The 12,522-nt window shown below is 44.2% G+C and overlaps 1 protein-coding gene across 1 annotated transcript; it reads right to left on the bottom strand.

Annotated features, from left to right (window-relative positions):
• Window positions 1-1,161: 1,161 nt before the first annotated feature.
• Window positions 1,162-10,968, bottom strand: GSG1 (germ cell associated 1). The gene is made up of 6 exons (XM_010223280.2): window positions 10,820-10,968; window positions 8,300-8,618; window positions 6,010-6,057; window positions 3,017-3,169; window positions 2,587-2,698; window positions 1,162-1,490 (listed from the first exon to the last, which is right to left on the bottom strand). Exons 2-6 carry the CDS (start codon window positions 8,616-8,618, stop codon window positions 1,175-1,177), a joined length of 948 nt encoding a protein of 315 aa, XP_010221582.2. The 5' UTR covers window positions 10,820-10,968; the 3' UTR covers window positions 1,162-1,174.
• Between the last annotated feature and the right edge of the window lie 1,554 nt (window positions 10,969-12,522).

Genomic DNA, 12,522 nt, shown 5'->3' with positions numbered 1-12,522 from the left:
CCACGATTTTCTTCCAGACAGGGGGTAGTGTTTAGAATACATGGTCAATTAATATAGCTGTACAATGCAGACTGAAAGCATGAGGACCAGTAGCATAGGAGGACTAGGCAGGGGTGCCTCTTCACTCCTGTCTTAGCCACCACCTTGCTGGGAAAGGTGAGATATCCATTACCTGAAGTTGTTATTCTCCTGTGTTATTTCTTTTTCCTAGAGAGAACTGATAATCAAGTGCAGTGACTTTAGCTCACCCATAATGTGAATTCTGCCCCCACATCCCCACTGTGAATAAAGAGTCTGTCTGTATATTGTTGGGGAAACTTACTTGAACTGTGAACTGCCGTGGAGCAAATAAATGCTGTGTACAGTGTCGGTGTGTCATTTGAACCCCTGTTTCACCTTTGAAAGGCTCTCGGTTTGCTGAGATTTTTTACAGTGGGTGAAATGGGTGGGGTGAAAAGAAGCAAAAACCTAGCCAAAGATCCTTAAAGGTTGTGAGGAACCACAGTAGAAGAAGACAGGTAGGAAGGTTCCTACAAAATGGGGGGAGAGGGTAGAGAGGAGGGAGAGGACATGTGGGAGTTATTTTAAATAGGAGAGAGGAGGAGACAGATGTGTGAAAGCAACCTCTCATCCCTACTCCAGCAGTCCTTTTAAGCTGTGGGGGGAACAGAATGATGGGTCTGGGAATGAATAAAACAGGGTGCTCTCATAGGACTACAGCAAATCGATGTGGGCATCCACACCCTAAATTTCAGAGCAGATCTGAGGGGACTGTTGGGACACCATCCCAAGAGACCCAGCACTGCAACTTGCCAGCCGGAGTGCACTGAATATACATGTTCCTGCATTGCAGTACTGTTAGGATTGAGACATCTCCTTCAGCTCCTGTCTGCCAATGTTTGGAGACAGTGGGTACCAACAAAAAGCCCCATCCAATTCTGAGCTCCCTACCTCCCACTTTCATCCTTCACAGCTGAGGAGACCCTCAAACCATGAGCAGGATGGACCCCCCCGGTACTATTGGTACTGCTGCTGCCTGAGACCAGTGCCCACCTTCTCTCCCCTTGAAACACCAGAGGAGAAAAGGGCTCCTCAAGAAAGTGCTGGTGTTCAGTTTAGAGCTCTGCTACCATTGTGCCTCCCAAACCCAACTGCTCTCCCCCTGCTCACTTCCCTAAAATTGATCCTCCCCATCTGTCTGTCCCAAGGCCTCGTCCAGCTCCAGCTCTGGTTCCTGCTGTAGCACTTTTTGCTGCAGCTCAGAGTAGAATTCGACTCCCTCGGAGACTGAATGGAGAGGCTTGTCTCGTTGCTGGTAGTAGCTGCCTATCTGCTGCTGTATGTAGCACTGGTGGTACAGGGTCTGATCCTTGAAACTCTCACTGTAGCCCTTGATGTGGATCCGCTTGAACTCCAGCACTGTCTTGGTATAGGTATTGAGGATAGTGACAGCAGAGGCCATGCAGCAGGTGAAGGAGACCCAGGCCATGCTACAGGAGAGACACAAGAAAAGCACGACATGAACACCCAGATAGGGTTAAGAATCAAACCACATGCACTGTAACATGCCCTGAGGTGCCAGGCAGGATCTACTGACCTGGGGATGGACATGAGCTAGAAAGACCAGAGGTCTGTGACTCACACAGTTACAGCTCCCAGGCATTGTCCCACCACCAGCTCCTCCTTAGAGCGATGGGATAAGTACTGGTCATCCTCATCACAGGAAAGGCAGAGAATAGGGAAAAGAAAAACGGCAGCTGGAAAGTCAGGCACTGCTCAGAGTAGGACAACACAGCTTGGAAGCAGTTTTGTAATGCAGAGCTGCTTGCCATCTTCCTGGACATGAGGCATGTCTACTTAAGCATAACCAAATGGCCATCCCTGATGCCTGATATCCACAGTGAGACATCACATGGGAGTGTTTAAGCCGTAAGGATCAATATGGTCATGACCAGTATAGCACTGCAAACTTAGCCTGTATCTTCTATGGGCACATGCAAGCTTCATCCAACTGTTTTTCAAGTGAGTTATGAATTAGCAGATGCAGGTTGGCTTCTCTTGCCTTTAGAGAAGGAAATCCTGAGTAGTCTGCCTTTTGCAGCTGTTCTCCCTGCTACAGTGTGCACATCTTGAAGCCTGTGTCTGGTCTTGATGCTTCAAAAATAGCCCCTTTGGACTCTGCTCAGTGATGATGCCAAACCAACATGCAATTTTAGCTTAACTGCAGAAAAGCAAGGCATGTTTGAGAGTTTTATCACTGGTTTCTGCACAGAGTGAAGAGCAGAAACTGAACAGGGCTAACCAGCATAGGGGCAAACCAGGTTAGTCAGCAGGGTAGATAACACCTGATTAGATGCTTTATTTTACCAGTCCTTGACAGCTACTCATTTAAGTACTTAACTCAGCAGCTATTCATTAAAGCAGGGAATGAAGCAAACACAGAAGATCTAGCACAAGGAAAACCAGGGTACATCTGTCTTCAGAAGCAAAGAAAGTCTAGAAGGGAAAAAGAGGGCTTTGGGAGGGTGTAGTGTGTTTGAAGCCCAAAAGCCTGGAGTGATGAAGAGGATTTCAGAGCACACATACTAGAAAGCCCAGCCGTAGTCCCATGAGTGTGGTCTCCAGTCCTCTGGTCCAAGACTGACTGTTGCTTGGAAAACTTGAGTGTACATCATGTGTGCCACCATCCCAAGAAGACCTGACACAAGACAAGAAAGCAAGGAAGAGTCATGGCAGGGGACAGAGTCACACACTTCTGCCTTGCATGAAGAGAAGTCTCACCCATTGCTGCAGCTGGGACAGCACCTCTCCAAGATCCTTCCTGAACCATCGTGTCTCCTTCCAGCCCCTGCTCATGCTCTTTTTAGCCATATACTCTTTACTGCCAATTTTCCCCTGATTCTCAGTAAACAGGCAGGTGAATTTGAGAGTCTTTCAGTGTTTCTTCCTGTCTGTATGGCCCCATATTCTTGGCACCATACAGAGACATCGTTGGGATGTGCAGCGATGCACTTACCTGACAGCACTGAGGAGACAGCAGCAAAGGCATTGAGCTTCATCCCGCAAACAGGATTGCCAGTTTGTAGCATTTCTACCACCAGGAGGATGAAGCTGATGAGCAGCAGGCTGATGTACAGCATCTCCGACCCCAGCGACAGCCACAGGATTCCTGCCAGCAACCAGAGACCCCTCAAGTCAGCACACAGACTGCCCTGCCTCAGGGACAGTAACCCCCCTCTTCCCAGCCCAGTCCTGGAAGGATGTCCACCGTAAGGAAGGGAAAGAAGGAAAACAAGCAACACCCAGCAGCAATCCCCCAGCCTGTGAGCAAAGGCTCAGAGGATGCTGAAGGGGACAGCCTGTCACACAAGATGGCCTGGCTGGTCTGTCAAAACAAAAGCTGAAAGGGACTAAAAGAGCTATCTGTAAATAGACCAGAATTATTCATAAACGGCAAGGAAGAAGCCATGGGACAAAAGGCAGAGGAAAAAAGCTATTGTGTTTGAACAAAAAAAACAAGTGGTCACAAGTTGTCCATGAACACATTAGAAGGTTCTTAATCATTCCTGTAATGACATTCAGACCAGGTTTCTAATCACAAGAGTGGAAGCAAATGACTTTCAAATGTGAACTAGTTAAGAAAAGAACTCAGACTAGTTAAGAAAAGAACTGCATGTTACAGGGTGGAACTGGGCCTCTGGAGTTCAGGAGGCCCCTTGCAGGCATATATTTCTCATTGAAACCTCAATTAAATTGAAACTATATTCCTCAGTGTGGATACCCATCCACAATAGCAATAGCATTCATCATTCTCCCTATGTCTTGAACCAAGCGGAGGCACCTTCATTATAAGTGGTACTTAAGTGACATCACAGTTCTCAGCTGAGCTCTGTAGTACGGCTCGTATGAAAATGACAAAAGGCCCTCTGTAATTCTGTGCTGTGAAAGAACACAAAATTCACTGAGGAAGAATATTAATCTGATAAATAAAGCAGCACTGTGAACACTACAGGTACCAACAGCATGATCCTAGAGGAGACAGTCACCTGGGGAATGGAGTATGAAGAAAATTCTCAATAACAAGGCACTGACTTGACTCCTAGATGCCATTATTGCCATACAGCTACCCAACTCTTTAGCAGGAATTAAGGAGATAGATGCATTCCCCCTTACAGAAGCTGGTTTGCTTGCTGCAGCAACATCATGGAGACAATTACACTAGAGGCCAGGCTGCCATAGGTGTATGTGCAGAGGCCTCTCCATTGCTTATTCTGTGAGTCCATGCTCACCACGTAGGATAGGTTTACTGTCGCTCACCACGTGGGCTGGTCTTGCTGTCTTTGTGATGCAGAGCTGCTCTGCACACCCCAGCTCAGCCAGGCCACCTTCGTAGCCCACAAAGGCAGCTGTCACACGACCTTCCCCAGCACTGGCCAACTCCACCCTGGCAGCTGGTGGTGCAGGCCCAGGCCACGTTAAGATGTCACAGGTGACAGGGGCAAAAGCAGGTGGCAGGGCTGTTAAGCTCACAGCATCAGTGTTAAGTGATCTTTTGATTAATTTGTAGGAACTCAATGTTTTACAAAATATGGCCTTTCTGTCAAATTTTTGTTGAAAACAGGCATGCTGCAGTAGGAGGAATGGGGAGGGAGGGAGGCAAATAGAAAGATTTATAAAGACACATAGACCAGTTGCATGAATCTCTTAGGAAAATAGGCTTTAAGGAAGTTAATGGAAGCATTAAGGACAGAGGCCTGGGCAGGGAGTGGAGATCAAGATGGCAAGAAAAGGATTTACTACCCTTTGTGAGCAAAACCCTTCATGATACTTGCAAAAGTGGTTCACTTCGCTACTACATGTCTTCAAAATGATCTGGTAACATTATTTGATTTGTATAAATATTTATTACAGAAAGGATCAGCAGGAGAGGTTATTCTGCTCTGCTGCTCCATCCAGAGTTACACAAGCAATCTGCATGGTGATTCCACGTTATTTACATTGGCGCCCTCACACGCGAAAGCAAATGGCTTTAGAAAAGCAGATTTTTTTTTTTTTTCTGAAATGAAGGAAACAAGACTGAGAAAGATTTGCAAAGAAAACTACCTCCTCAAGAGGATCATGTCCCTGCTAGCCGTAGTGACTCCCAGGTTTGTATTCAAGCTCTTTCTCTAGTGACTTAAACACTGATATAGGTTCTGTCCCCCAGCCCTTCCTTTCATGTATAAATGTCTTCTCAGCTGACAAGCTTTCAGTCTCCAGCTAGGAAACACCTAGCGAGCTGACACCAGTTTTAATAATTTCAAAAGAAAAGATTAAAAGTACTCTCCATTACATGTGCACACATACATATAAGTATATTAATACTTAGAGATGTGATCAGAGCACTCACTGGGAGAGGAAAACCTCCAAGCAGAGAAGAGGACTAGCCATGGCAAACAATCCAAGCCTCAGCTCACAGAAATGGTAGTGCAGCTGTGTTCAAAAGAGAGGGCTGTTTTCTAGCACCATGTTTTCTGGATGACTATTCAGAGACTCTCCAGCCTAAAGGAAGCTTTGTGTGTAAGGTTTAACTTTCAGATGTCCTGATCACTCACTGCAAGATATGATTCAGTACCCAGAAGCAATGTGTTAAACCCCAAAACTGAAGCACTGAGTCAACACCCAGCATGTGTGGGAAGAACTGCCTTTGGGTGTTTTCTGTCCCCTTCCCACTGACTACAGCGAGGTGACAAGCTTACACTGAGTACCTATTAAATGAGACAAATCCCACTTCATAGGAAGGGACCTGAGGTTTCTAGAAGGGATCTCATGGATGGCAGGGGTTTAGACAAACATCTGCAGGAATTCTTTGTTCTTTTAGCATCTATGGGGCATGTATCAGACAAGGATTCCACCTCTGACTCTTTAGGGACCCACTTTGCTGCCCCCACACAGGCAAAACGTTGCAGGTCCCCTGTTCCAAGGAGGTGAACCAGGCAGCTAAACTGAGATAAAGAAACTTGCTCTTACCTCTCTCTGCTGGTGGGGAAAGCTCAATAAAGCTACGGCATTTCTCCTCTGAAACACAAACAGATGGATATTAGTTTGTAAAACAGGACAAGGAACAGAAGAAAATCGCTTTCTCCCTCTATTCACTGTGTTTCTTTAGACAAATGAGTATAGCCATCAGATCTTCTCACCTCTGCTCTCTTTCACCTTTCCGGACCTTTACTAGGGCCCAGCAAGCAAAGGCAATGACTTTCTGGTAAACTAGAGGTAGCCTTTCCATAAAAACTTCAACACTTTGTAACTGCTAACATTTAAATCCACTGCTATTCTCACATTACTACAGAAGTCTGATGACTGCTGCTCAGGTCTGTTACAGATGCAGCTCGCAACAGACTAATGACTCTCTACTTCTGCTGAGGACATGAGTTCTCATTCACTCCCCTCCCAGTCAGAACAGTTCTCAGCACTGCTTTCCAAAGAAAGCAAAGGACCTCTTCCAAATGAAATACTCCATGAAATACTGCAAGTCCCTCTCTGTGACAGAAAACCACACAGAAAGAAGACAAACATAGCTCAAATTTATCTTTTCTTTTTATGGTGGCCAGATTATGATGCAAATTATTATCTCAGATGAGTATCCATTATTAAGTACAAGTCTTTCAGAGCATTATTGGTCTTGAGGGTTCTCTTTACTGTAGATTATTACTTCAGGGTTCTCTATTTGGCAGATTATTTTCTCCCAGAAGAATCAGTCTTTAGGTTGTCTTATAAGAATCTCATTTTGTTAATTTCTATCCCTGATTCTAATCTCTCCCAATCCCCTCTATTACTTCTGTCATTCAAGACACATAGGATTCTACTGAGCCTAGTGCCATCTGCAATCTTCATTAACTTGTTGCTTGCTATGCCACCTATAACTTTAATGAGGTTACTCTGTAATAGCTCATCTGAAGCTGATCCTGAGATCAATCTGAATTAACTCCTCTCTCCATATCAGACTTCCAGGCTTTTTTTGCTGATCACAGGGTTTGGGTGTTTTTTGTTGTTGTCGGTGGTGGTGGTTGTTTTTTATTATTATTATTTGTTTGTTTTTTTGGTTGTTTGTTTTTTTGCCTCGGCACTTGTTTCAGAGACGAACAGCACTGGCCAGATTCAACTCAACTTGTGCCGAACAGGGATAAGACTGAGTCTGAGTGTGCATTCCACCCCATGCTGTACTGCAGTCCAGATGTAACAGAGCTCCTTGAACTCCCTTCAGGCATCATGGTTATTCCAGGGCTTTCTGGTGGCCAGACAAACAACTCTTTTAGATAACGTTATTGAATGATGTAGTCCCATTCCCACCAGTTCCATGGAAACACACCCTAGCCCAAACCAGTTTCAAATAAACACATCTCCTTCTGCAGTATATCTGGAAATACTCCCAAATAACCCGCCCTCTCATTAGGACAAGTGCTACAAGCACATTCTCTCCTGCTTCCACCCCTCTACTGTCTGGATGTATCCACCAGCTCTTTATTTTGAAACTTCCAGCAGATAAGAAAATAAAAAATGTTATATTAAAATGGTCCTCCCTCTCTCCCTTCCTTCCTTCCTTCCTTCCTTCCTTCCTTCCTTCCTTCCTTCCTTCCTTCCTTCCTTCCTTCCTTCCTTCCTTCCTGCCTTCCTTCCTGCCTTCCTGCCTTCCTTTCTTCCTTCCTGCCTTCCTGCCTTCCTTCCTCCCTCCCTCCCTTCCTCCCTCCCTTCCTCCCTTCCTTCCTTTCTCCCCTTTCTCTCTCTCTCTTGAAAAGCCCAACTCCTGCTCAATTCCCACAGCTCCTTAGTTTAGTTTGGATTTACAAACAGCATTAGCTATTGCAGCTCTCACAGCGACAGCTCTGAGTTGGCAGCCTGAATAAAGCACCCCATTTGATTTCTCAGGAGGCATGAACAGATGTGCCCTATAGAGTGAGCTGGATGGATGGATGGAGGTATGGGGAAAGGCAAAGGAGATTCACTCCAGGTCATATCAGGATGAGCAGAACTACCACAAAATTACTGTCACCACCATCCTCCGTACACCACAGCTCCCATTCCAGGCAATATGTGCCTATTCCAGGCACCAGGAACAACCATTCTCTCTTGCCATATCTGTAATGAGCCTTCCCAATGAAGGAAAGAATAAAACGATCACGGCGGCATGCATGGCAGATGCCATCTAGGAATATAAAGAAGGCTTTTCTCCTAAGTCTTGTCAGCCTCCTGCTTTTCATTTCCAAATTCTTGTGAAGCAAAAACATGAAAAGCAGTGGCTGTTTGGGCAAAATACTACCTGGTCCTTCCATGCTTTCTTCACAGGAAAGCCACATGCCCGTGTGGAAGTATCTGAAGGCAAAGCGGTCATCCCCCGTCTCCCAGCTGTAGTGCACCACGTCCTGGGATGAAGAATTGCTAGCACCGGTGTCAGGTGGCATGGGGACACCGATACACTTGGTGTCTTTATTCTTCCCACACAAAGGCTTGGGCACCTTCTGGGTCCCGGTACACCAGTAGCTGCCAAGTAAGGCAGTAGTGGAAAGGCTGAGAGCCAGCAGGTTCAGGATGACTGCCAGGAAAGCACGACGCCAGAGCAATCCCTTCAGCAGCTCCATCTACAACAAACAAACAGGAGACACTTTCACACCAGCCATTTCTCTTGTCTTATGTTATGAATCCCAGTGTTTCCCAGTGGGCACCTGATGAGAGAGGATATGTGAAGGAGAAATGTTCTCCTCTTTCATAACACTCTAGCATCTTATCCTGTAAGGAAAATCCATTCCTGAAAGCCAGGACTATGGAATAGTAACTCAGATTCGACCACTTCAAAATACATTGAACATTTGTACTGAAGAAAGGGCTGAGTAGTTACCCCTCAGACCTATCGGGCTGAGAGTGCTGATGTATGTGAGCACATGAGCAGAATTAGAGTCACAACCATATTCACTCTGTTTCAGAGACGGCACGGAAAAGCTGTTAATCGACCTCTCCAAAACACCACACATTGTCATTAGATGGGGCACAAACACTTTGCCGAACTATATGAGATTTCTTATTATCAGGTGTCCCAAAAGAGTTTTCCAGCACAGCTGGAGAGGCTGGTAGCATATTGATTTCCTAGTGGAAAAAGCAACTCAGCAATCATCCCAGGACTTTGGAAGGTCCCACATCAAACTATTGACCTGGTCAAGAGGGACACCCACCTATCCAGATCTGTCAGCCTGAGTTCAAACCACAAAGCAGCATCTCTCATCTGAGCAATTCTGTTCTGCACATTAGATATTTGGCAGTGTGGTTGGATGACACTATCTGTGCTCTCACACAAAGCATCAAGGGGATTTTTTAAGTGCGAACATTCTCACAAAGGCTCTTCCTAATTTCACCTCATCTAAAAAAGTAATTCTAAAAGCAAATTGTATACTAAGTTCTCACGGCCTTTTTCACTCAACGAGAAGGTTAAAATTTTAAGGTTCCTGCAAAACCTTGCACTGACTTCTGAGAACCCTCTTATCACTCCATAGATTGATTAGATGTCATCTTCCCACACATCAACTTTCATATAATCAACGCAAGCCTCTTCCCACATGGCACTCGCTATGTTTGGCATAACTTCATCCAGATACGCCCACTCTTTCCTATTTATGACTCTCAAAATCTACTTGGCCATGAATAGATTCAGTTTGCACATACATTGCATTGCATGCTGTTGGTCCCTCCACGTAACTCCTGTTGACTCACCCGGTGTTGAAAGTGTGAGAAAGGCCCAGCATAGTGTGGACACTGCTATAAATAAATGATATTAGACTGAACATGGCATTGTTTGAAACAAGCTATCAGGATACAGAAAAAAAAATGATGTGGTTGTGAAGCATTTGCTCTGTTAAGCAGCAAGCTCAGAAATATGATCAACAAAGATAGTGCAGAAGCTCCTCTTGGGGGATAGGATTTGATTAACATCGCACGACAGTAACCAAAAAAAAAAAAGTGCCTGATCCAGAAGAATCTGAGCAGAGGCAAGAAAACAGCCAGCTCCTGAAGATGCCCTAAATTCTCTAGTGGCTTCTGGCTTCTGTTGTCTCTTCTTCAGAGCACTTCTTTTTCTCAGCATTGCTTCCATAGCAAGGCACTGGAGATGATACAGTCTTAATGCTACCATAGCTAATGAGTTCCACAATTTGAAGGCAGGATAATACCACCATCTTCACAAAGTAGATATTTCTTAGGAACACACTATTACCTAAAGGATCCTGGCAAAGCTTGGTGGCAAATCCTTCATTAAAACTTTTTCAAGGGTAAAATCAGGCTTACAAATAAAAAGGACATTATATATAAAGTTGCTTTTCTGCAAAAAGTTGATTTTGTCTCAAAATAGAAACCCCCTGCACACATTTTTTTCTTCTTTTTCATCAATTCTGGATTATAAGATTTTCTGCCAAAGGTTTTGGGTTACTCATATTTTTATTTTAAAAAATGCTTCCATTCATACTATTGTCATAATTCATTTCTGTGATTTAAATTTTCAGTAATGGAAAAAAATATTCTCTCTAGTTGATTTACTAGTTCGAAATGTGCATCATTTCAGAAAAAAACAATTAGGAAGAAGGCAAAAAAAAAGGAAATAAAAGAAAGAGAAGAAGGAATTGAAACAAATATAAAGAGGAAATGGGGAATGAAAAGTAAATCTGAACTATGACCTTCTAAGAACAATTTCAGAAAAGTTTGCCTGCATAAAAGCAAGGTACATATTGACAATAATTAAACTCCTGGTGTTAAGATAGAAAGTCCCCTTCCCCCCCACCAAAAAAAAAAAAATTACCTTGCCAGCAGATCCTTGAAGTCTTGTTAATTTAGAGGAGTAATGCAGAAACTGGATTCAGACTTTGCCTTCTCTGTATTTCATTCATCTCTCCCAAGAAACCAAACTGCTTCAAAACTCCTTTCTTGTCTCCTCCCTTCCTCCCTTGCCCACCCCCTACCCAATTATTATTAAATGTTATCCTGCTAGCAGCTGTTTTGTGGAAAATGGTCATTTTATAATCCACAATGCAATCACAGCACAGCTGTTCTGGGAGATTATATAGGAAGAGATTGGTGCTGTGGACTGGAATTAAGAGTAAAAGAGTGACCTGTATTCACAGAGTAAAAAGTTTCAATACAGCACAAAAAGATGCCAGCCATGGCTCCACGCAATGGCTGTTTGGAAGTTTGCATGGAATGAGCTAGTGGCTCTCTGACCAGTGCTTGAGGAGACAAGTGACCTTAGCTCAGAAGATACCAATGCACTTGGCATCAGTTAAGCTCCAGTCCTATGATATCTTCTTGGACAGACTTTCCCCATGGAAAGGGGAGAGGAAAAATAGGGGAGGGGGAAGTTTATGCAACTGAATTTGCTCTGAGAATTGAGGATTTGAGATTTTAAAGACATGTCAGCCCAACTCTTCCCATTAGCATTAGAGATATCAATGAAGAAAAAAAAAAAGGAAACCCTTAGTGGAATCACTGCCAAGTGAGGGAGCATCTGTGAAACAGTAATGAGTCAAAGAAGACCAATATTCAAGGGATGAGAGCAAAGGGTCGACTTTTTAGTGTTCCTTGTAATGGTAGCTTTTACCAAGGCATGAAGTTCACCAGGAATCCCAGCTCCAGCAGGATCACATTAGATGAATTTGGGAAGCTAGTAAGGAGAGACAGAAAAAATCACACTCACGTCAAGTTCCCTTATTCTAAAGGCTTAAAGATCCCGCAATACTTATATCTTGTTTGGCACCAAAATAGGGTAATAAGGACAGTATTAGCTCTTCCGAGAACGAATTTAGCAGACAGTCGCTAGAGCCATGAAATCAAACTGCAAGGCTGAGAAGCAGCCCGAAGGTACATGTGCCATCTTGCCCATCGAGTTCCCCTTAGCTTTGTTCAGTGCCAAGTGAGGGAGGCTCCTACCACTGGCTGGAGGAATAACTGGCATTTATACTAGCTGTTCTGCAAGACAGAAGGCAATAGCGGTCTGTATGCGCTCATCTCCTGGATCTGATACGAAAGCAGAGAGAGTCACGTATACAGAGAGCTCTAGTGACAGCACAACCTGCACCAGGCTCACAGAGCTGACAGGTTTGCAGGCCTGCACACGGGCAGTGCTATCATAGACTCCTGACCCCTTTTGCCCTCATGCAGAACAGTTGATAGGTGTGCAGTTACTTTAATCCTAGTCACTACATAAGCTCCTCTAATGTAGACAGATAATCATTTGTAAAACAGGCTAACTGGAAGCACTAGTGAATGGGTCTGTGCTGTATAAACTGATTGTCTGCAAGTTTTTTGATCAAAAAAAGACCCTGTTTGACAGATAGGTACTTTACAGATGACATTGTTTAAAAGGGAGAATTGCAATTTTTTTCATTGGTCAGCATTTCCATACCGGAGCACCTTAAGTTTGGCTTCTAAAATTTTAATAAAAATATCCTGTGTTTCAGGCTCAAGAATGGATAAAGTCTATTTCACCTCTGATAATCCTTGATGCAA

The sequence above is a fragment of the Tinamus guttatus genome, unplaced genomic scaffold, assembly GCF_059628265.1.
Source record: "Tinamus guttatus ecotype Peru unplaced genomic scaffold, ASM5962826v1 Tinamus_guttatus_pri_ptg000472l, whole genome shotgun sequence".
In the NCBI taxonomy this organism is placed as follows: domain Eukaryota; kingdom Metazoa; phylum Chordata; class Aves; order Tinamiformes; family Tinamidae; genus Tinamus; species Tinamus guttatus.
The sequence above is the reverse complement of the archived record's forward strand: the minus strand, read 5'-3'. Positions and strand labels throughout refer to the sequence as shown.